This window comes from Antedon mediterranea, chromosome 4, assembly GCF_964355755.1.
Source record: "Antedon mediterranea chromosome 4, ecAntMedi1.1, whole genome shotgun sequence".
NCBI lineage: Eukaryota > Metazoa > Echinodermata > Crinoidea > Comatulida > Antedonidae > Antedon > Antedon mediterranea.
In genome coordinates, this window is record NC_092673.1 from 30,737,300 (window position 1) to 30,762,958 (window position 25,659).

The 25,659-nt window shown below is 32.3% G+C and overlaps 4 protein-coding genes across 5 annotated transcripts in view; 3 read left to right on the forward strand and 1 right to left on the reverse strand.

Annotated features, from left to right (window-relative positions):
• LOC140047264 (ATP-binding cassette sub-family A member 2-like) overlaps positions 1-8,144 on the forward strand; it is a 45,222-nt gene extending 37,078 nt beyond the window's left edge. The window contains exons 36-45 of the mRNA XM_072092172.1: positions 224-347; positions 878-949; positions 1,174-1,280; positions 2,232-2,373; positions 2,749-2,883; positions 3,210-3,313; positions 3,690-3,882; positions 4,335-4,472; positions 4,842-5,036; positions 5,400-8,144. Of these exons, the coding sequence (XP_071948273.1) occupies positions 224-347; positions 878-949; positions 1,174-1,280; positions 2,232-2,373; positions 2,749-2,883; positions 3,210-3,313; positions 3,690-3,882; positions 4,335-4,472; positions 4,842-5,036; positions 5,400-5,447 (1,258 nt within the window). The 3' untranslated portion in view covers positions 5,448-8,144. The remainder of the gene's footprint in view (positions 1-223; positions 348-877; positions 950-1,173; positions 1,281-2,231; positions 2,374-2,748; positions 2,884-3,209; positions 3,314-3,689; positions 3,883-4,334; positions 4,473-4,841; positions 5,037-5,399) is intronic.
• Positions 1-25,659, reverse strand: part of LOC140047269 (uncharacterized) — a 91,953-nt gene that overhangs the window by 43,103 nt on the left and 23,191 nt on the right. The gene's annotated exons all lie outside the window — the stretch shown is intronic.
• On the forward strand, positions 9,120-12,330 carry LOC140046311 (uncharacterized). 2 transcript variants are annotated; one of them, XM_072090899.1, is made up of 4 exons: positions 9,120-9,498; positions 9,936-10,486; positions 10,633-10,695; positions 10,844-12,330. In XM_072090899.1, exons 2-4 carry the CDS (start codon positions 9,958-9,960, stop codon positions 11,368-11,370), a joined length of 1,119 nt encoding a protein of 372 aa, XP_071947000.1. In that variant the 5' UTR covers positions 9,120-9,498; positions 9,936-9,957; the 3' UTR covers positions 11,371-12,330. The 2 variants fall into 2 exon arrangements, with proteins under 2 accessions (XP_071947000.1, XP_071947001.1); XM_072090900.1 differs by lacking the exon at positions 9,120-9,498 and having other exon boundaries at positions 9,979-10,028; positions 10,169-10,486; positions 10,844-12,329.
• LOC140047265 (uncharacterized) lies at positions 17,894-24,119 on the forward strand. The gene is made up of 4 exons (XM_072092174.1): positions 17,894-18,130; positions 21,634-22,185; positions 22,650-22,712; positions 23,338-24,119. The coding sequence occupies exons 1-4, from the start codon at positions 18,103-18,105 to the stop codon at positions 23,850-23,852; spliced, it is 1,158 nt and encodes a 385-aa protein (XP_071948275.1). The 5' UTR covers positions 17,894-18,102; the 3' UTR covers positions 23,853-24,119.

The following is a 25,659-nucleotide window of genomic DNA, read 5'->3' on the forward strand; positions in this document are numbered from 1 at the left end:
TCACATAAAGTTTTATAGTGTAGATAGAGCTTTGAATTGAAATTTAAAAGATAGGACATTATTTAAAGAATCCTGGATCTGGCTCTGTAATATATATATTAATAAATGCATTAAACATATATTGTCTTTAAAATTTATCTCTTCCTCAAATTTTCCACCTGTCCCTCATCCCTTCACCGAGTTCCTCATATTTATAATCTAACCATCTATGTTGTACCTGCAGCAGAAGAAGAATTGGACGAAAGCGAGGTACAGAGGAAGAAGACGAGGACGTTGTGGCTGAACGCCGTCGCGTTTTGAGTGGAGAAGCAAACGAAGACCTTCTACGTATTGAAAACCTTACCAAAGTAAGTGAACTAATCTGTATCAACTTTCTCTCTGTATGCATTTTAAATTAGCATGCATTAAAATAGGGAATTTGAGACCTTTAGTGCCTTTAAAGCTCTGTCTAGACTATCAAATTTTATGTTACAAAAAAATGTGATGTGCCCATATATGGACATGTTGATGTCATATCACTACATATTTAGGCATATCACTATCATATTTAGGCACATCACAATTTTGTGATAGTTTGATCGTGTACACAGAGTTTAAGGACATTATTTTTCTGTCTTTATTATCATATAGTGAATTCAATCTTCTCTTTATACACTTCTCCTTAAAAGAACAGTCCTTCATGATGTCATTGATACATCTTTTCAAAATTAGTTTTTTTTAAATTTATGGTTATTTTAAAAAAAGTATATGTAAATGGGTCACTGTAGGCCTACTACAATGTTTGTAAATACTTAGTTATGAAATGTAATATAGGTTCAACCAACTGTAAAATAATATTTATAAATGTTATGTAAGTTTTGTTCATGTTTTTTTATAGGTTTTTAAATCTAGATACTTTAGTAAGCACTATGCAGTAGATAGGTTATGCCTAGGAGTTCCCCAAGGCGAGGTAAGTTTTAACATTTTCAATTTAATATCAGTCTTTTGTAAATGGAATAGTCTAACCTCCATTTTAATATTACATCAAATGATCTAGTAAGAAATTTTCTTATATAAGTTTCAAATTTGATTTTACTCAACCCTCCAAGTCTAATCCTTGAATTGACTTAATTTTATGTACCTAAGTGCTTTGGACTCCTTGAATTGACTTGTGTTTTATTTTATGTACTTAAGTGCTTTGGACTTCTCGGTGTTAATGGTGCTGGAAAAACAACAACATTTAAAATGTTGACGGGAGACCAAGCAATATCAAAAGGGGATGCTTTCTTAAATGGAATAAGGTAAGTAGCACACACCTTAACTAATAGAATCCAATTCCTGTAATGTGTTCAGTACACTGCATCATATAAGTTAAATTCATTCCCAACAAAATTGACCATCAACTATTTAAGCTTGAATAAAACTAAAAATGAGGAGATTCTGGAGAGTGAGCCTCGTTGTGTTCACCTATGAAAGGTTACTTGCATGACTGTGATATGACTATCATCTCACCACCCACAGCTCAGTCCCAAGGGACGTCTTGGCCACCTGAGAGGGTATTGGTTTGACAGAGTACTTTCCAGTACTGGCACTTTCTGCCCAAGGTCCGAGGACTTTCCCCCAAGTCAAGCTTGGATAGCAAGTCTTCCAGGGATCTCTGTTGAGGGCCTAGGTGCCTGTTTATTATATCCCTTACTTAACAGCCAATTGATATTGAATAGGTGTTGAAATTGGGTCTTTTAGATTTTTTTTTTTTTTTTTGACATTTTTTTTCTCCGTCTCAACGTTATTGTGTTATTGTATTATTTTATAAAATATGTGACTACCTTTGTAAAATATTTAAGACGTTTTTTATTTTGTATGAATTTCCTTTTCAATATTATGCAAATCAATACAATAAATATATTTAAATTTGTATTCTTTAGTTTTGGTTATGAATGCACCTTGCAATCAAATTTAAATACATGTTAAAAAACTTCCCACCTTTAAATTCATACATGTTACATGAATTAATATTTGTTTATAGGTCAAATGTCAATGTTGAGAATGCTCATGAATATTGCTAATTAATATTCATGAGGTTACTGTTGCAACTGGAGATTGGGGGAATAATTCGAATAATTAATATTCATAATTTCTATTGCTAAGGATTGTTTGGTTGTATATTTGTATTAATATACTTTACGCTTTTGATGAATATATATGTTATAATTAATTAATTATGATTAATGAATTTTCATATTTTATTGCAGCATATTAAAGAATCGCCATGCTGTTTATCGTTGTATTGGTTACTGCCCTCAGTTTGACGCTCTTTTTGAGGAGCTAACCGCTAGAGAACATCTACATTTGTATGCACGACTGAAAGGTGTTACCAAGAAGTCAGAGAACAAGGTGAACAGATTGAACTTAAAAAAAACATTTCATCAAAATAATGTTAAACAATTAAGATGACTATAGCGAGGCATTTAATAAAAAGGCAAACTGCCTTAAAATGTAAATGTGACATGTTTCGAGAAACTATTCTCATCATCAGAACACTGTAAACAATGCCTAGAGTGCTTATATACCAATAGGACATGTGTATGTAAATGAGTAAGTAATTAGCATAATAAAACAACAAGGAATGTAGGCAACAACCAATCGTATGACGTTTCACCAATATACATGGAATTACATCCCATACATTTAAATTAAACAATTATTAGAAATGTTAGTGTGGCCTACTGTCATAACATGTGACATATATTGTCTTCTTCTACATCATAGCTTGTGGATTGGGCCCTCAGAAAACTAGCTCTAGTGCAATATGCCGACAGGCCTGCTGGTACCTACAGTGGAGGAAACAAACGCAAACTCTCAACAGCTATTGCCCTTATAGGGCGCCCTCAAGTTATATTCATGGTATGTAGAAAATAAATAAATCCTTGAATTTATCTAAACTTGTATTTGGTTTCTTTCCATAGTAAATAAAATAAAACTAATTTATTTTTTAAGTAATTTAATTAGATTGATATTTTATTGTCGATGATATTTATCATATATTTATTATTATTATTTTAATATTTTTAGTACAAAATAGATACAATTAGAAGCATTTATAAATCAAATATGAAATTGTTAGAGATTAGAATATTTTTTATGATCATTTATTTAATTTATAAGGAGATGGATATCTATGTTGTTTTTGTTTGCTTTTAATTTTATTATGTTTTATTTATCAATGTTAGGATGAGCCCACAACCGGCATGGATCCGCATTCAAGACGATTTCTATGGGATTTGATACTTAATATCATCAAGGAAGGAAGATCAGTGGTGTTAACATCACATAGGTAAGGTCGCTTAAGGTCACTTAAGGTTAGGGTTTTAAGGTTGTAAAGTCCCCCAACACCCCCTACATACATTCATTTTAAAAATATATTATCCCTTCCCCCCCCCCCCCCCCCCAGTTATTCATTTTGACCAAAAATTGGATCAAAAAAAATTAGTTAAATAACTGTAATTTAATGAAAATGGATTTTTGGTTGTATTTAACTTTAATTAACTTTATCAATACTACAAAATGGCTTATTCAAAGATTGATGTTGTTTTCATTTCTTATCTTTTTGTGGGGCAATACTCGAGTAAAATTAATTAATTTACAAAAAAAGTAAAGTATTTAGTTATGACTTTTCAGTTTAATGTGTTTTTAAAATTTCTCTCACATAGTATGGAAGAATGCGAAGCTCTTTGTGGACGTCTTGCTATCCTTGTAAACGGCCGCTTCAAATGTCTTGGTAGTATACAACACTTAAAAAATAAGTTCGGCGGCGGTTACACAATAAGCATCCGTGTCAAGGGTGCCCACACAGCTCCTGTTAAACAATTCTTTAAAAGTGAATTCTCCGATGCCGAACTAAAGGTTTGTATTGTGACTCGTTGAGTCAGTCTCGTCTGTGTTTATATGAGTCACATGATAAAGCGATTAACAATGACAATACGAATGCGTATTGCAAATGAGTTTGTTAATTTTTTTTGATATACCCATTTTTGTGGTATTAAAATTACCAGAACTATATTTGAAAGGTTTTAAACTACATTTGAAAATGATCTGCCATCTTAGTTTTCATATGGCAGCCAAAATAGTGTCCAATTTCTCCACTTATATCCACCTAACCTGTGTTTTTATGTTTGTTAGTTATAAACATTTTTGCAATTGCACGCATCCATACACATGGGGTATCAATTTCAATCACAATAATAATAGTACTGGAAAATGTTGAATCTACATTTGAAAAGCATCCTGGGTAATCTTTGCTAGTCATTGATATGTGTGTGTTCTTTTAGAAACTAATATTTTGTTTTTGTTTGAAGGATGAACATCACAACATGTTGCAGTACGGAATAATACTAAGTAATACGTCACTAAGCAGGCTGTTCTCGCGGCTAGAAAACATGAAAACGGTCCTGCAAATTGAAGATTACTCCATCAGTCAAACCACATTAGATAATGTAAGAAAATGTTACAATCTTTTAAGAAAATTGCCAACCATTCTTATTTTTCAAATAAAACACTCTAATAAGAGCCCACTCTCTCTATTAATAGACAACTCCTCCCTATTAAGGGATCACTCTCCCTATTAATGGACCACTGTTAATAATAGACTCCTCTCTAATAAAAGACCACTCTCTTTATTAAAGGACCACTCTTTTCTATTAATAGAAAACTCCCCTCTATTAAGGGACCACTTTTATCTATTAAAGGACCACTCATTAGTCTAAAGCTTATAAATTTCCTATAACTTTAACATTAAAATGAGTTAAAGTTAATGTTTTAAAATTAAGAGGTCGAGTAATCCAAACATGTTTTTTATTTTGTAGGTGTTTGTAAATTTTGCAAAAGAACAAATGGGACAACTGGATGATTTCGTAGACTCAAATAGGGAGATGGTGCTAGATTCAAATGTACAGCTGCAGAATCTTGTGAGGACTGGTAGTAATGGTACCATTGATCTGGAGTATGATGACGATGATGAACAACTACTGCAGATGTTTGGACAAGAAGAAGTTGAAATAGTAAGAGAATCCCCCCCCCCCACCCTTAAGATGAAGCTCTCCCCCGCCTCCAACACACACACACCCTTAAAATGAAGAAACCCCACCCCCTCTTTTTTGTAAACACAAGATACTTTACAAAAGTAACAAAATAAATTCATTTACAAAATGTTCAGCCTTGCTTCCAAAATATTTCCACTTTGTTAGTTTAGTTTGACCCATGACCTTTTTAGTCAAGCGTGTACTATTCAAAAATGAAACTTAATATGTCATTGTATGTTTTATCATTTTTTTTTTAATTCAATAGTATATAACGAGGGTGGTCCATCCACGTTAAATATTGTAATAAATTTTTTTTTAATAAAAAAATCATATCTTTTTTAGAATGCTCGATTGACATTTAACTTTGAAGAGCTTGCAGAATCTTGTTGAAGTCTGTCCAACACGTTCATCATTTCAGCATAGGTTCTAAACTTGTGTACATAATTCTTCCATTTGTCATAGTTTAAGCAGTACTCTACTCCTAATATGGGTTTAATTGTTACTAGACTTTATAAATGCTGTGATTGGTCAAGAAGCTTGACTAGTGTCAAACAGCGTTTACTGGCGTCAAATAGCACGATTGGTCGTTATGATATACTGACTAATCAACGTGTATAAATCTGATCTGAGGAACATTCCAGTTTGGCTTCAGCCACATCCAAGAGTTTGCATTCTCTCTGGCTATCTCCCTCCTGGACTTTACCAAGATCACACTATGTTTGGTCTGGCTATCTCCCTCCTGGACTTCACCAAGATCACACTTCAACTATAACATTAACTATTTGGTGGCTTTGCACTACAGTGCTTGTTCGACGAAAGCAAATTTTGATCAATCTTAATTATTCTGTAACAGTAGGTCTCCTTATTAATTGATTTTTCACTAAATTGAGGTTGATGTAAATTTAAACATCTTAAGTGATATAACAGTACTTGAATTTAACAAGTAAATAAAACATTAATAGGTTCATGTTACTATGTTTCATAGTCCCATTCCATTAGCAATAATAGTAATACTTAAAAGCGAGTGTGCAGGGAATTAAAATGTCTTCCTTAGAATTGTGCTAAAAAAACACAAGGCAACAAAACAGATAAAACAATAGACAGACAGACAGACTTACCGTGTGAAAATCATAATGAATGTAAATATTTCTTAAAGTTTGATTATACTATTGTTACATTAGTGAGATTTCGTTTTGGGAGAGTAGATGAAGTTACCAGACCGTGACAAGTGGAAAGTGTATTGCGGATCCACGTTCCATAACCGACACAGTAAATTACCGTCATCTATTGTGCGAAAACAAATGATTCTATTTACTAAAAACTGTGCATACAGACAGTGTGATGGATATTCTAAAGCTCGGTCTACACTATCAAACAAGTGTGATGTGCCCAAATATGGTGGTGATGTACCCATATATGACATCATTATGTCCATATATGGGCACTTCACATTTTGTTGTCACATAAAGTTTGATAGTTAGACGTTAGATACTGTATATATAACATCATATTCTGTAATATAAGATAGTTGTATTATTAAATTATTTTAATTGATAGAACTTATTTATTATAATTAGTTTACACAAAGGAATATTTAAATTATAAGTCATTCTTTCTTTAGTCTGAAACAATGTTAATATGTATGTACATTGTTCTAAGGAAAGGTCAAGGGTCAGTTTAGTATCGAGTTTCAACAACAATAACAATATTAAATTAGCTTTCTTAAGCTCTGTCTAAACTATCAAACTAGTTTGACAAAAAAAAAGTGTGATGTGCCCAAATATGGTAGTGACATGACGTCATCGTGTTCATATATGGGCACATCACCTTTTTTTGTCACATAAAGTTAATAGTATAGACAGCGATAGTGGCGTTAGAAATTCCAACATTTATATTCGGAAATTGAGACTTCCTTAATTCTTTACTATTCTAAAGCTATGTGTACAAACTTAATGTGATGTGCCCATATATGGAATGATGATGTCATATCACTACTATACTTGGGCATATCACTACCATATTTGGGCACATCATACTTTTTTTGTAAAACTAGTTTGATATTGTAGACAGAGTCTAATAAATTTGATAACTTCTGTTTGGTCATCCACCGAATTTAGAATGTCTTTTTTTTTTCTGCAGTGTATTTTATTTTGTCATTCTCTACGTCATTTGTGTTTAAATACAAATATCTCAATAATGATTTAATTATTATTAATATTTAATTATGTAATTTGTTTCATTGCTTGTTTTTTTTTAAAGTAAAGTATAATTTAAGAACCATATAGTTTAAGTTCATGTCAATATAACTTGTTTAAAATAATTCCATTTTAAGTTGCCGTATACCATACCATTGTGTGGATTTATTTAATTATTGTAGTATTTTACGTACTATAGACGTGCAATTAAAATGAATAGCAACTTAATTCATTATTTCGTTAAACTATTTAAATTAATAAACCATTTATCTAAAAATAGTTATTTACTATTAGTATTATATTATCAATAATCATATGGTTACATTTGTATAACGAACAGTAAGATAGACATTAAACAGTGTTGATTTGTTGTGAATGGTATAATATATACAATACGATACTGTAGGTATGTTATTTATAACATACTAAAACTAGATAATTGGATGGGGAATATTGAGGAAGCTATTGTGCTATGAAAATTGTGAAGATATGGTCACATGAAGGAAATAGTTTAATTCCGCCATTGGTAAACATAAAGGGATCATGTCAACATTTATTCTACTGCAATAACTACATGTTTTATTGTAAAAAACAGTAAACAGTTTTGGTTGTTCGATTGTAGACGTTTATGAGGCAGTTAATGTAATAGACAATGTGTATGATTATCCATAAACAATTGCGTTGAAAGTTTAAAGAGTAGACAACATTTTTGACATGGTTCCTAAAAGTAATCGATTCTCATACTATAATGTTACGGCGGAAGAGTGAACTTTTCCCTGATAATGTGTACTATCTGTTGATTGTCAAAAGCACTGTATAAATGTGTTAACATTAACAGAGTTATACAGGTACAGCCCCGGGTACAGGCTATGAGGAAAAAACATAAACTGCACTATGTCGACCATGTTGTTTGTTATTGTAGTAAACGTTTATTATATTTCACAATTTGAAGAAACACTAATAATATAATAATCGTAATATTACTATAAATATAAACATTTGTTTTTTTGTAGCGAAATTAACTAAGGCATTGGTATTGTAATTGTATATTGGAGATATGTAAGCCTAATTTATTTTCTGTTGAACTTTCAAATAAATTATAACTGTCCAATGATTGGTTATCACTAGGACACAGCGGAAAGACATACGCGCAACGCGTGTGATTTAGCCAATCACAAGTGACAGCTCCGATGCTCTGTTGCTTATGATTGGTCAACTTACTTGCGCTGAATGTCATGAATCTTAGTGACAACTATTAGTTTTATGATTGGTGCTAATGTTAGTGATGAGGTAAATGGGTTTGGTTTTCATTGATGCTGTTCATCTTTTTGAAAGAAAAAAAAATTAAATTAGTTTCTGAGAGAGAAATAAATTTTTGCGATGAAATGAAATATGTTGTTTCTCTATTACGTATGGGCCATATACATGAATGCTAACTTTAAATAATATAATAATATATTTTTATGCTAAGAAGAGCATTTTAGTAGAAACAAGTTTATACTTCAGCATAATTGGATCAGCATTATAAAATGGAAAATGTTTTCTTTTCCAATTTTCTCCGTCGTTTAACGCTTATCCCGAAGAGATCATCCGAAAATGTATAACGATTTGCCAGATTCGGCTCCATTGTTTTGTAATATTTCTGCTTAGTACGCTACCCTAGACTATTTACCTGACGATTACCCCTTCATTGACAATGTAACAAAATGGAATAACCATATTGATAAACAAAATGATAATAAAAGTGACAATGCTTTGATAATTATTCATCGGGGTGGGTGGGGGGGGGGGAGGGTAGGCTGGGGTGAGTAAGAGAAACACCATTTTTTATACCAAATATCCCACCTCCCTCCACCTCTATTATATAATGGTCGATCGTAACGGTTTTGTAGGCCTACATGACCGATGTGATAATATAAAGCATTAAAAAACATGATCTTTCTAGGCTGAAATGCCCTTTAATTCACATATTTGGTTCGATTCGAGCGTATTGTCAGACTATTGATTGTTTACCTAACGGGTTGACTTCATGTCAACGGCCAACTTATAAATAGGTTTCTTTCCAAGAAAGAAATCAGCTGAGTTATTGTTTCCGCGATAACACCTTTGTGATATAATTTGTTTTTCTGATGCTATATATATAATAGGAATAACCTAAACTTCAATTAATATACATATTGACGTTTTCTTGTGGAGAAGTTACGTCGACATTTCTGGGTGTGTCAAATATTATTCATTTATATTAGGTAATGTATATTACTTTTTCCAATATTGTTTCAGCGTAATATGTCAAAAAGGGATCTGGCTATGTATTTTAAGACCGCTGACGGTGTAGTATTTAGGTGACCTACCCAACACAACCACTTATCCGTAATATACGGTAGTAATGTTGTTGTCGTGAAATTACTATTGTATAATAATTGTACCATGACTGGCAATATCTTCCATGGTTATACGGTTGTACCCATGCGTCTAGTACAGCAACAAGTGTAGTTGTATAATCCTAACTCAACTATCATTAGGCGCGCCTAAAAGGCATAGATATACAAAATAAGCAAATTGGAGATCTCTATTTCTCTTCTTTTGGTCATCATCCTTCCGTTTAGTTTACAAATATAATTTATATTAAAGCTATTAAAAAACAAACAAACTGAAACAATGATATCAATGTATTTTGTTATAGCCTATCTATACAATAAGACGAGATGGCAGATTCTAAACTCTACGAATTCCGAAACTTGAAATCTACTCTGAGTAAACTCTATGACGGTGAAAGGTACTTTTGGTTACGATTATGTTTGTTCGATCTCTTAAGTGTGGGTGATGTTACAAATCCAGATTCTATTGGAAACGATTTATTTAATGCTCTTGAAGACAGAGGTTTAATCACACCGACCAATGTTAACATTCTTTTAGAGATAGCGAAGCTAACAGAAATGAATGATGCTGTAAACCTTGTGAAAGGATACATAAATGACAACAGAGTTCCGAATACAGATGAACCAAAGTTGTCCTCTTTCCGGATACAACTTTTCAAAGCTATGAGACAAGTTCACCCAGGTGCATTGAGAGATCTTATCGCCTACTACGGACTAGGACATTATAACCTAAAGAATATTTGGGACGTGGTTCTGAAACTGGAGATCGACGTAATTCTAGAAGATGAACCAGATAAAATAGAAAGATTTGCAAACTGTCTAGGACCAGCTGTCAAACGAATCCTTCTTGTTACGGGTATGTATAAGAAATTAAGCTAGTCTACTTTTAAAAGGAATATTATTCAAAACTATCTATTTGTTTGTAATTGAAGAATTACAAACTGACAAAACTATTAATCTGAATCATTTAGTTAGCAGTAACTGTTTACTTTTTAATTATAGGCAATACTGTAAATAACAGGAATAGATGCGTATCATCGAGTAACCAATGCGAACCAAGTGAAGGTAAAATTTGAATTATTTTTAATAGAAGAATGAAAGTAGAAAAACAAAAGAAAGTGATGGAATGATAACTGAAAATGTTTCTAATAGTTTTCTGTGCCTTTGATAATGATTTCAATAAAACTGTTTGTGTGTTTTCTTCAATCCGTAGGTACAGATCTCTCGGAGGATGATTTTAGACAGTTAATTGCGGATTTTGTGCAGTGGTATGATGAACGTGGTCTTCTTACCAAGCTAAAAGTTCTATACATATATATTTTAGGCGACGTTCAAGCATTGAAAAGGGTTACCAGTACAATCGATCTGTTAGCTCTTTTAACCGAGCCTGGGCTATTGAGCCGAACCAACTTTTCTATCCTGTATGATACTTTAAAAGTAACTAACCAACTTGGATTTGAATCACCTGTCACAAAAAAGCTTCCGCTTTTCAAAGATATCAAGAACCGTGATCCAGTAACATTTTCACCACACACAATCAAGATTTTTAATCTGGGAAAGGATCTTAGTGATTCAGATGTAAAAACTCTTGATGGGCGATACAACTTCCCTGTCCTTAAGAAGTATGAAGACAGCTGGAGTTTGATTTTGGATTTTGAACCGAGAGGGCTGCTGAGTGAAGACAAACTCGATGAAGTTAAGGGGGTGTTAAAAAGGCCTAGACAAGAAAAAAGATTTTAATTTTTATATTGTGTAGGCATACAATGTAGATATAAAAACTTTATGATGGGCAACGAACTTTAATGTCCTTAAAGAGTATAGAGACAGATCAGCCCTGGAAAACAAATGGAGTTTGATTTTCAGATGTTAGATGAGAAAAAGGAATTTACTTCTTCAAGGTGTTTGTCAAAATTATATTTATAATGTTAAAGGGCTTAAAACAATAAAATGTAATAAACAACAACAATGATATATAATAATTATAGGATGGCTAAATGGAACCTTAGTAATGTGCAAAGAAATCGTCTTTAACTAAAGGGGGCAGGAATAGACTCTTTAACTAGATTTTAAAAGGTGTGTTGGTAATTTCTAATAGTTTATTTTTCATTTATTAAATTTACTCAAATGTTAGGCCTAATCCTACTGCAGTAGAAATTGTAATTCTCATTAGTGACAATCCTATATTTTAAACATAATCGCCGTATCCAATTTGTTTTGTAAACGGAAGAGTTTTAAATAAATAAATTTTGTTAAACCATTTTTGTTGTTTAGCCTACCTTATTACAGAAAAGACAAGATACTCATGATTCTATGACGGTAAAAGGTACTTTTGGTTACGATTATGTTTATTCCGCTTCATTTACACAACATGGAATAATTATATTGATTACAGTGATCTATTGATTGATTTATATTATTTATTATTTTATAGGCTAATTATTCAAAGAAAAGAAAGTGGCCGTTTTCGTAAACAAATAAATTACAGGGCCTATTATAACAACGGTGGTCTTGTCTATAATGTTAATGATAAATTATTATTATTTAATGTAGCTTCTGCTTCATTTACAATGCTAACAACATGGAACAATTATATTGATTACAGTGATCTATTGATTGATTTATATTATTTATTATTTTATATACTAATTATTCATAGTACCACTGTAGTAGATGAAGAAAGTGGCCATTGTGTTTCCCCCGTTTTTGTAAACAAATAAATTACAGGGCCTATTATAACAATGGTGGTCTTGTCTATAATGTTAATGATAAATTATTATTATTTAATGTAGCTTCTGCTTCATTTACAATGCTAACAACATGGAACAATTATATTGATTACAGTGATCTATTGATTGATTTATATTATTTATTATTTTATATACTAATTATTCATAGTACCACTGTAGTAGATGAAGAAAGTGGCCATTGTGTTTCCCCCGTTTTTGTAAACAAATAAATTACAGGTCCTATTATAACAATGGTGGTCTTGTCTATGTAATGTTAATGACAAAGTTATTACTTTTATAACGCAACAGACTCAATGATGCGCTTTTGTTTTGAAAAATGTAGCCAGCTACTAAAAATCACATCGCAACAAAATGTTAGTACTCAGACGTTGTTTGTTGATATTATATGTCGTTTATAATGAATGAACATGGGTTCTTTATGTCGGGATGACCGAGACACAACTGGTGCTGACTGGGGTTCAATTAGACCGATCCTTGGTTAGCGACGAAGGCGTATCCCCTTACTTCGGTTTGGTTTTTTTTTTTTTTTTTTTTTGCATGGTTGGAATTCCCTTTTTTTCGTATTAATTTATGTACAGTGCTTAGAGGTTTCACAACATTATTATTATTATATGTTTATAACGCTAAAATGCAACCATAAATATGTTTTTTCTGCGAATACCTACAATCGAATACGCTTTATTATTATTTAAAGGTTTCGATATTATTATTTCACCGTGTTTTTTATACCAATAAATTATGTTTTTTTAAAGCTATAATTAAACTGAATGGAAAATCCCGTATTGAAAGTGATCGTACTACCACTAGAATGATATGATGGAATAGCCTTATTAAAATATTCAAATTCTAGCACGATCACTTTCAATACGGGATTTTCCATTCAGTTTAATTATAGCTTTGAAAAAAAACCCATAATTTATAAAAATATAACAGTGTTATGATAATTATTCATCGCGTGAGAAGTGGGAGAAACGCTTTGTTAGATTTAAGCATACCGTTCTGTCAACTTGTTGATTATTTACATAATCGATGGACGATTATATGATTATTATCAACGTTCAACCTATAAATACACTAATTTCCTTCTATGAAATCAGATGTTTATAGTTTTTCCGTGATAACTTTTAAGTGGTTTACTTTTGTGATAGGCCTATAATGTGTTTTTCTGAAAGGACCCTATACATTATAAATGAAATAGCCTAAAATTGAACTTGTACAATCAATACATATTGTTGCATACGCTGAAGTACGTTTTCTTGTGGAGAAGATCCGTCGCCATTTAGGGTGTCAAATAAGCTAGTGCAATCATTATTATTGACAGGTAATGTATAACGTAATGTATTTCAAATTTATGTATTTGATTAATGCCTATTGTTGATACAACATGATTTCATTTACCTAGGCCCTATATGTCTCTAGTGACTTATCTAACAATCCATAGCTAGTCCTATTTATATATTCTGGGCTATTATTGTTTAATCTCAATCTCTGTCATGATCCTTTGATAATTGTATAAACTATAAAAAAAAAAGACGAAAATGGGCTAACGATTGCTTTGGAGCTATAGATTAGTTTCAATCATTTCAACTGTACACCACTGTACTTGATTAATGCATATTATTGATAGACCATTGCATTTACCTATAGGCTTACAGTATTGTGACTTACCCAACAATTCATAGGCCTATATATTATATTTGTATTATCTCTTTCATGATCCTTTCATAAATTGTATAAAATTGCTTTGTTCTTTTATGGTCATCTTCCCACACGTTTCCAAAATATACAAAATTAACTATTAGGCCTAAACATGAGCACTATGTGAAACCAATGTTCTGTAATTGTATTCTTTAGCATATCGTAGAAAACACAACACGACGAGATGGCAGAGTCTAAACTTTACGAATTCCAAAACTTAAAAGCTGATCTCAGTAAATTCTATGACGGTGAAAGGTACTTTTGGTTACGATTATGTTTATTCGACCTCTTAAGTGTGGGTGATGTTACAAATCCAGATTCTATTGGAAACGATTTATTCAATGCGCTTGAAGACAGAGGTTTAATCACGCCAACTAATGTTAACATTCTTTTAGAGATAACGAAGCTAACAGAAATGAGGGGGGCTGAGCATATTGTGACAGGATTTATAAATGACAACAACCTTCAGAATACAGATGAACCAAAGTTGTCCTTTTTCCGGAAGCGACTTTTCAAAGCTATGAGACAAGTTCACCCAAATGCGTTGAGGGATCTTATCGCTTACTACGGACTAAGACATCATAACTTTCAGAATATTTGGGACGTGGTTCTGAAACTGGAGATCGACGTAGTTTTAGAAGATAAACCAGATAAAATCAAAAGATTTGCAAATTGTCTGGGAGCAACTGTAAAAAACATCCTCATACAGTCTTAAATGATAAAGCGTATTTGTATTTAACATTAGATAGATAAATATACTTATGGCAAAGTATTAAATTATTGTATACTAAACCAGCGTGATATAGACAATGAACAATCTTGAAGTTGTACCAATTATTAAAGCCAATATTATTATAATGCTTTAGTATCACCAAGAAACATCTAGAGTAAATAGAAAAGAAAATGTAAGCGAACACCCATATTATTATTCTACTGCAGTAAATTAATTTTCTTTACAACAATGTATAACTTTATGATATAGGCCTACTCCAATATACAGTGTGTATTGGCGTAAGTTATTTTAAATACATATTTGTTTCTGTACAAGTAGTACGTATAAAACTAGTATACGGTATAGTGTTTAGATAGTATGTTTATATGTCATTTTCTTACAGTAGAGATTTTACTGCTGCTTTTTCAATTTTAATCCACCCCGTATCAAGGTTTAAAATCTAAATCTCTTATTAAATCTGATCTTCTTAACCATAAAATATCTATATAATTGCAAGAGGGTTAATAACGGGTAAATAAATTTTAAAATAAATGGGTTGTGATGGTTGAATATTGTATGAACGACATTATTGGATGATTGGAATTATAATATGTCTTTTACTTTTTGTAGTCACTATGTGTAAAATTGCTATAGGGCTTTCTTAGGTTTTTATACTCGTAGTATTTGAAAAAATCGACCATTTAGCCTATATAATTTAATTATTTGGTCATGTCAAAAATATATTCCGGAGAAATATTTCCAGTATGCAGATACTTTGGACTTTCTGATTGTTGCGGTCAGTCCATCGATTTTAATTACTTTTACAATTATTATTTAATGTAGCTTCCGCTTCATTTATAATACTAACAACATGCAGTGGTGGCGCCAGGATTTCCCCCCGGAGGGGGGGGGGCGAATTCCCCGACGAAAGCGGGGGTGGGTTTGGGAGGGGGTATACCCCCTCCCGAGCCTCAAAACATTTTGAAAAAATAGATGCTTACACACTGTTTAATAGGCTAGAGCAACTGTTTCCATTACATTTAATAACAATGTCACATAATAATGATATATACCCTATAGCCGGGTGAATAACTCAATGTAATTTAGTACTGTATACAATGATGATTGCCGTAATCGCCGTGTCTATAACACAAATCAATAAAATGCCGTTTTTTCGGCCGTGTACATAGAACAAGACATTTCATGTTTATGTTATGCCTATGAAATAATAATAAAAGAACATCATGTTTATCGTTTTTTTTATCGTTTATACGACTGCATACCATTATATAAAAAACCTTCATACGCGAGAAAAAAGTTCACGATATTACACTCTACTCTGTACAGGGGTGGTCCACGCTAACGCATGCACACGGACCAGGGCGGAAAATTGTGTATTTTTGGAGAGTGATGACGTCAGTATTCACAACGTGATGCTGGTAGTGGGAGTGCATGTGTTTTGAAAATAACTCAGTTGTGGGTTTTCCGAGGATTTTAAATTGCGTTTTCTTTTTAAACTCTTGAATTCATAAATAGTTCTTTCACTATGTAGGCCTATTTACACTAGCCTACTCTTCTTAAAAAGAGTCAAGTGCGTCGAATCCGCGTTTAGCGACGGTCACGGGTTTGGTGCATCCCTTTTTTCCCTTTAGAATTAAGGGAGGTGGCTAGCCACCCTATTCACCAACCAACCGTAGTTGCAAATGAATTTTCGATTTTCGCCTGGAATCTGAAAAATACACATTTTGGTCCCTGGATGTAATATGATACAGCCCAGATATGTCGACGCGTATACCGCAGTGAGCCATGAAAGATTCGTACAAAGAGACACCGCCAGACAAATGCGTACCACATCATACCGTTTACTTCGCTGTCAGTATATCGTACGTACGTCAAAAATGGAATGCCGCAGTTACTTAAAATATATAGTAGTACACACTTAATATGGTTTTATTTTTTACCAGAAAAGAAATGATCATATTTTTCTCCCCGACAAATATGACCAATACTCCCCGACGGGGGGGGGGGGGGGGAGAGAGCTTTCCCCCCCCCCCCCCCACCACAGACAACATGGAACAATTATATTTATTACAGTGATCTATTGATTGATATATTTAATAATCATTATATAGGCTAATTGTTCCACTGTGCTAACTGAGGGAGAAAGCGCCATTTTGTTTTATCCCGTTTCGTGAACAAATAAATTACAGGGCCTATTATAACAACTGTGGTCTTGTCTATGTAATGTTAATGATAAATCTAGACTCAATATGCACCCTTGTTTTGAAAAAATGTAGCCTACTACTAAAAAGTACATAGCAACTAAAATTAGTACTTTAAGTTGTTTGTTATAAATTATGAGTTTTTTTTTTCAAAGCTATAATTACACTGAATGGAAAATCCCAGACCACTAAAATTTGAATATGTTAATAGGCTACGGCTATTCCATTCTCCATTCTAGTGGGACGGGATTCTCCATTCAGTGTAATTATAGCTTTAACCAAACATAATTTATAAAAATGTAATGTTATAATTAATGATCGCGTGAGAAACGCCTGATTCGATTTGAGTATAATTGTTGCATTATGGACCTATAGGTCTGAGTGTTGTCCGATACGTTTTCTTGCGGATAAGCTAACGGTACGTCGCCATTTTAGGTGTCAAATAAGCAGCGCAGTCATTATTATTCATAAGAGGGCATGTATTACCATGGAACTATAAATTAGCTTCAGTTATTTCAAATTTAGACCAATGTATTTTATTAATGCCTATTGTTGATACACCATGATTTCATTTACCTCTAGTGACTTACCAATCCATATGCCTATACGTATCAACACAAAAGACAATATAATAGCTATAGTCCAACGATTGTTTAACTCTGTTTTGGTCATCCTTCCACACGTTTCCAAAACATATAAAATAAACTGTTAGGTAACAAAGCTACAGTAGTATTTTACGTTTAGTTTTGTTTTACATTTTGTACCGTACATACTTAATGGATGAACTTTAGTTTACTTAATGTTTATAATGCTATTTATACAATAAATTCTTCAACGAATTCCTTCTACACTTTTTATTTCGATATCATATTTCAGTTTTGTTTATATATATATTCCAACCGTACTTATTTAAAGCTATATAATTACATTAAATGGAAAACTTGATCCATATCCAAATGAACGAAGTGATCGTACGATACCGGCCACTACCACAAGAATGGAATAGCCCTAACTTAAATATTATTAACATATTGCAAAGTCCATTGTAGAGAAGAAGATTATCAGCCATTTTTAAGGCGTGTCACGCTGTCATATGTCCACTATGAACATTAAAATAAAAGGTATGCATTCAATGTTATCAATTTCTTTAAAGCAGCCATTTTAAATAGGTTGATAGGCTATAATACCAAGTTTTAAAACCAATGTAAGAGAAATGTACCTCGAGTATGTCGAGTGTTGACAAAGTGCGAAGCAGCGAGGCACGCGAGGCAAGCGAGGCATGCCAAATATTTGTGCGAGGCATCATTTTATCATTTCCAAAAGTGCGAGGCATATAGTTTACAATTTCAAAAAGGTGCGAGGCATATCTTAACGTGCTATTATGCTATATTATAGGCCTAATAATCAATCGATACAAGCGTATCTAAATAGATTCGTGTATACACTCATCATGTTGTTTATTTTTATGTAACGATTGTTTTTTCATTCAAGTCATATCGTGTCAAATTTTACTTTTACAAAAGTGCCCAAACTACGGTTCAAAAATCTGAACGACAGTCTTCAACTTTCGATAAACAATAATTGTTATATTTTTAAAATATATGGCACTAATTGACGCTATTCCAAGAAACTGGAAAGTTATAGTGGTTGAGAAACCCTATTGTTATATACATAAAGAGGTTGATACAATAGACAAAAATGTTAATGTTACTTCAAATTATACAACTGTCAAACAATTCTATTTCACTTTTACCGAGGTAGCATATAAAGCGTGCATACCAAAAGCAAAAGATAAATGGGAAAACCAACTTCAAAATTGTTTTATCGACTGGAATCTATGTTGGAAAAACAAAGTTAAGAGTATGTTGCACATAAAAAGAGTGGCTTTCTTTAATTTTAAGTTGCTACATAAAATTTTACCAACTAGGTGTAAGCTAAAATTATGGAATTTGTCAAACAGTAATTATTGTGAATATTGTAATGAGGAGGTTGAAAATGAAAAGCATATGTTATTTACATGCAAAGAAGTAAAACATTGCTGGGTAAAATGTTGCGCTATGTTGAAAACATGTTTTGCATTTACTCAGGAAGTTACATGGGAGAAAATTTTACTTGGAAAATATGATGTCAAAATTAATGAAATATTTTCCATTTTAACTTTCTGTGTTTATAAAAATAAAGTCAAACACAGACTAGGACTTGTTAAAAAATGTCCATGGTTAATGTTCACTGCGGAGTTAGAAGATATAATCAATTGTGAGTTTTTAATAAATAAAGAAAAGGCAAAAAAAATGTGGTCAGATATGGACCGTAACAATTTAGCAAGGTATAAAATTAACGTTTATAAAATTGATATTTAGGTAAAGTAAAATATAACTTTTTTTTTTTTTTTGATTGCCTGAAAGAGATAAAAAGAGTTATAAAATTAAGAATTCTGTGGTAAATTATACGTACATTGTTAAGGATTGAAAAACGTGTAAAGAGTGTATAACATAGAGGAATTTTTTTTTCTTTCCTTATACTATTATATATAAAATGCAATGGTAGGAGTGAGATATCAGTTGTACTGAAAGTTAGTTAATGTCAATTATATTGTATTGTATCATTACATTACTCATGTGCTCAATGTACTCATTGTAAACGAACATTTTATTGATGAAGAAATAAAAGTGGGTCGATCCTACATAAGACAAAAAAAAAACAATAATTGTTATAGGGACACACTCATCAAATGACTGCAATGTTTGTTGGCATTTCGAGCGTGTTCACTCACATGTCTCTCGAACATAGCAGAGTGAAAATAATATTTTGTCACACCCCTGCGCCTAGATCCGGTAGACCCGAGAGATGGAAAATCCCTCTTTACTATTTAGCAGGTAGCGGAATGATTCAGCCCTCAGCTCAGAGGATTGTGGTGCATTCCCCTACTATAGCACGTGGTTTCAGCAGCAACGCACAGACTTCTCTCTGAGCGGCGTGCCAAAGACATTTTTGACATTCCATTCTCTAGGAACAACACGTGTACCTCTCTTGCAAATAAGGTGAACAGCGATTGCCAGGACAAGTTCAGTAACTGGCGGTGAATAAAAGGTAACTGATATGCCGATCCAATAACATGCCGCAAAGAAAAAAATTGCGACAGAATTCTGGAGCGCGTGTGAAAAAAGACTTACGTCCGACAATTGTAATACTAGGCCTAAAATTAAACTTTAGCTAATAATTTTTAATATGCTTAGCCCTAACCTAGATAAGAGGCCTATGTAGAAAATAATTTAATCAATTTTGATATAATAATAATTGGTGTAATATTTAATAATGATACACTATTCCTGTTTTAGTAAGCTAGGTATATTACGAACGATTTTTATTTATTGTTGTCCATGTACGTACTAATAAACATGGCGCTAGTTTCCTTCGCTTGTATTTTTACTCCAAATTTGATAACTAACTTTATCATGTGAATACCACACCTTAGAAGTATACCTCATGAGTACTTTAATGAAAGAATCACATAAAAAGTAACAAATAAATCCTTAAATTAATGATTTTACAGGCGTGTTTCTCGCACACTGTTCGCGAATTTCACTTATTCAATGTTTAATATTTTTGTTTCTATGGAGCGCCAAAAGAGCAACGATAATAGAGGACTAAAACTCAGTGGAATGCGTCAATTTCTCATGCATTTATTGGTGAAAAACACGTTTTATTTGAATATATTTCTTAATTTGTCAATAAAAATGTTGTAATATGTTACTGCTGATACTGTTCTGTTTTCTTCAAAGAATAATAATCGATCCTAAATCAACATCACTACCTAGTCTAGACCTAGGACATCCTACTAAGGATATTATGATGAATTTTTCTATTTTATTCTTTGAAAGGTTAACGAAACCGTGTACATTATCAACAGTAACATTTTTCCTTACTGACAGTGACAAAATCTATTGAAATTGTACTTGATTTTCACCAAATAATGCGTTAAATATAAATGGATTCCACAGAGTTTTTAGCCCTCTAATTAATTTTGCTCTTTTGGCGTTCCATAGAAACCAAAATATTGAACATTGAGTGTGCGAAATGCGAGAAAAACAACGTCTGTAAAATCACCAATTTAATGGATTTATTGTTACTTTTATGCGATTTTTCTTCATTAAAGTAGGCCTACTAATTCTAAGCTGTGGTATTCAGGATAAAGTTGGTTAAAATACAAGGCAGGTGCAAAAGGAAACTAGACTAGCGGGCCTAGGCCTAGGCTACTTCAATTTCGGTGATTACCTGCCTTGCAATTTTAAGAAATGATAAAATGATGCCTCGCATTTTTTGATGATGGTAAAACGATGCCTCGCATAAATTTCTGACTTGCCTCGCATGCCTTCCCTGCCTCGCGTGCCTCGCTGCCTCGCACTTTGTTACTACCCGAGTATGTCAATGGTCTCATTACCAAATGTATCTTAATAGGAATCCATTATCGTAAGATCATAAAACGTCTAATTTTGATTAGAAATGGAACCAAATTATGTTACATAACTTAAAACCGAAGTAGGCCTAATAAAGCATTGTAAAAATTCCTGCACAGTAGGCCTACTGTATGATAGTCATTTAGGCTAAGTTTATTACTTTGCAGACGAATACACCAGAACGGCAGATTCAAAAATATCGGTCAGTTTCCGAGACCTAAAAGCTGATCTTAGTCGATGCTTTGACGGTGATAAATACCTATGGATAAGGTTCCTACTATTTGATGTCTTAAGTATCGGTGACCTTACAGCCCCACTTTCCATTGGAAAAGATTTGCTGAATGCGCTTGAAGATAAAGGTTTAATCACATCAACTAATGTTAACCTTCTGCTAGAGATTTCGAAAACATCCGGAGCGACACAGGCCAAAGTTCTTCTGACAAAGTATATGAGAGACAACAACGTTCAGGAAATAGGTACTAGCAAAACCAAGTTGTCACGTTACAGAAAGCGACTGTTCAAGACCCTAAAACAGGTTGACCCAGATGCATTACGTAATATTACTTCTTTCTACGGGTTAAGAAAATATAACTTCTCCAATGTTTGGGATGCAGTTCTCAAACTGGAGATCGAGGAAGAATTAGCAGCTGATTCAGACAAAATAAAAAAGTTTGCTGGTTGTCTAGGCAAAAAAGCAAGAAGCACACTACTTGATAAAGGTATATTTAAAGATGTATTTTCCCCCTTGTGTGTTGAATATGCCATTTTAATGTCACATAATAGTTATTCACTTGACCAAAAATAGAATCTAAAAAAAATAAAACTGTAATTTAAAGCACAAAAAAAAAAGTAAAATTGGCTGCCAGCCAATGGATTTTTTGTTGAATTTAACCAATTATTATGGTATTTTATAAGTGAAAACATTATTTTTTTCGTTTTTTTTTTCTATGGAAGTGATTAACTTTATTAAAACTAAAAAATAACCTATTCAAAGTCTGATTTAATTAATCTTCATTTTCATGTTTTTGGGGGACAATACATCTTTAATCTTTTCCGGAGTTTAATATAATGTTATTGAATCTTTCTTTTTTAAATGGTACCGGTAGTAATATTAATAATATCAAAGTTGGATCATTTGCAATCATTAAAGTTGAAACGTATTAACTGATTGTTTATTTTATAGGCAATAGTAAGAAGGACGAAAATGAGACTGAGTCATCAAGTCAAGAATGTGAACCAAGTGAAGGTAAATTATTCATAAAGTAAATAAGACAATGGTATGGTCGGGAGAAACCCATAAGAAGGGTAAACTAGATTTGAAGTCAGCACGCCATTTTTATCATGTAAAAAGTTCATATTATAAAATACATTTTCGTAAAGTTTCATTGAAAAATAAATTTTTGTTCAGATTTAATGATCAACCATAACATTTCATAAATCGCGCGTAACTTACAGTTAGAGGTCAATCTTATGACAAAGTTATACAATCTTATGTTGGCTAGAATTAGAGATACGCTGCGAACAAAATTCGTGGAAAGAAAGAAGAATAAGATAGAAAAAAAAGATCCTGACAATAACAAGTGGTTATCCGCCAAGTGCGGATAACCAACAAGAATGATTGTAACAATCTATGCTAATGTAATAATGTGTTGATGAATAATGGAAATTGAGAGTGGGTTGTTAATAGTACGACAGTTTGTAAAAAAAAGCTGTTTATAGGTCAAAAAACTATTGTGATGCTTTAATGTATTTATGTTCATTAAATTCATAATCTTCGTTTGAAAGTTATGATTTCAATAATAATCAAAATAATATCAATGGATAACAAAGTTACAGTAACATGTTCCTTTTTTTTTTAAATCAATATATAGATTTATCGATGGATGATTTTAGACTCTTAATTGCGGACTTTGTAAGATGGTTTGATGCTGGTGGATTCCAAAGTCTAAACATTCTAAAAGTTCTATTCATAGAAATGTTAGGTGACATTGAAGAGTTGAAAAGAGCTAACGGTACAACCGAGCTGTTATGTATCTTAATGGGGTCTGGGATATTAAGTAAAAAAAATCTTTCGGTCCTCTATGACACAATAAAGGTAACTGAACAATATACCTTTGAGTCAAGCATCACAAAGAAACTTCATCCTTTCAAAAATATCAGGGAACGTGAGGTAGTATCATTTTCACAACATACCGTTAGTATTTTTGATCTGGGAAAATCCCTTAGTGATCAGGATATAAAGGATCTTGATGGACGATACAACTTCCCTATCCGTAGGATGTATATAGACGCATGGAGTTTGATTTTGCATTTTGAAGATCGGGGGTTGTTGAGCGAACACAATATCGCGTATATTAAGAATTTCTTAAACAAGAAAAAAAAATAAATAAAGTTGACTAGACTTTTTCGCTGTTTTTAAAAAACTATTAGCTTAATGTAGCCTATAGGCCATGTATGACAACCAATAGTTGTGATACTATAAATTGATGATTATAATAGTTAATAATGAGATTATTTTTTGTTTGTTAAAACTGTGAGAATTTTACACACTTTTGCTATTAAGTTCATGATAATTATATGTAAAATATATCCGTAGGCATACTCTTATTCGAGGAAAATACATTAACATATTCTTCTCATATTTTGTTTTTGTTGTGGTTTTGTTTTTCACTGATGCTGTTGATTTTAGATACCATATTATTGGAAGAAAACCATTATTAAAGTAGTTTTGAAAAAGAAATACAGTTTCTTGAGAAAATGAAATATGTGTCATTTTTGTCTTGAGCATTGTAATTCTTTTATTTCAGACAGAAAAAGTTCGTAGTACAGTACAAACAGTATACATACACACATACATAAATAGCATTAATTAATGCTTGTATATGTATGGATGTATATGGACCATAGGCATACAGGACTTTACTTTATTTATGTACTACCATGGACAATTGTTATCGTTTGTCCATGATAGTTTTTGTTATAATAATGTAGAAGCCATTGCTTCTAGTTTAATTAATATTGGGCAAAATATTTGGTTTTCTGTGGCAACCTATTGCAATATGAGGAGGTTGCATGCATGGCATAGTTGCCATTTCTGGCATTATTATACTTTTTGGCATTATTTGGAGGCCTACGGCATCTGGCATAATGCCGCGGCATTATTTAGCCGTTTTTAGCATAATCTGGCATAATTTTGTGTTTTTTGAACAACCAAAAAAATAATATACCACAGAACAAAAATAAAATATTTTGTTAATACATATCACCTTACACAATATCATATCGTACAAAACAGATCTGTTCGGGTTTTCCGTACAATAGTTCTTCCATCCTTTCGTTCGGACTTAATCGACTCTTCGGATAGGAAGGCTGCTCGGAAACTACCGTGTGTGCGATATAGGCAGCACAACAAATCCGAAGAGGCTAGCTATTGGCCAATTATGTTGCTCTATTTCAGAGACCATGCAGGTTATTGGATCCCCAGATAGAGACAATTGAACGATGATGATACTAGTTTATTTTGTTCTTTTAATCCACATGAAATTGTTGACCTAACAAATGTAAATGAGCAGTTGAAACATATAGTAGATTGGTGTGATGTTAATAAGTTGACAATTAATTCTAAAAAGACAAATTATATTATATTTCGTAATCAGCATACAATAATTGAAGTAAAGGGGGATATATACATAAAGGAATCAAAATTAGATGAAGTTGAAGCTACAACTTACATTGGGGTAGATATAGATAATAGACTTACATGGAAAGTGCATTCTAATAAGGTTAACAAAATTATTAGTTCTAAGGCTGGTTTATTGTACAAACTTAAATATGTTGTACCCCAATCAATTTTGGTGCTTTTATATAATTGTTTTATTTTGCCTCATATTTCATTTGCATTAGAAGCTTGGGGTAACACTTATAAAACTCATTTAAAACCAGTATATTTAACACAAAAACGTATTATACGCACATTGACTTATTCTGATAGACTAGCACCCAACATCATTATTATTCAAAGAACTTAAAATTTTAAATATTTATCAGCAGCATCAGTATTTAATTACTTTATTTGTTCATGATAGTTTACATGGTAAATTTACAGATACAACTCCTAAATATTTTTTGTATATTAATTTTCATTATTCATCAAGGTCTCAGACTAGAGAAAAGTTGTATGTACCAAAATATAG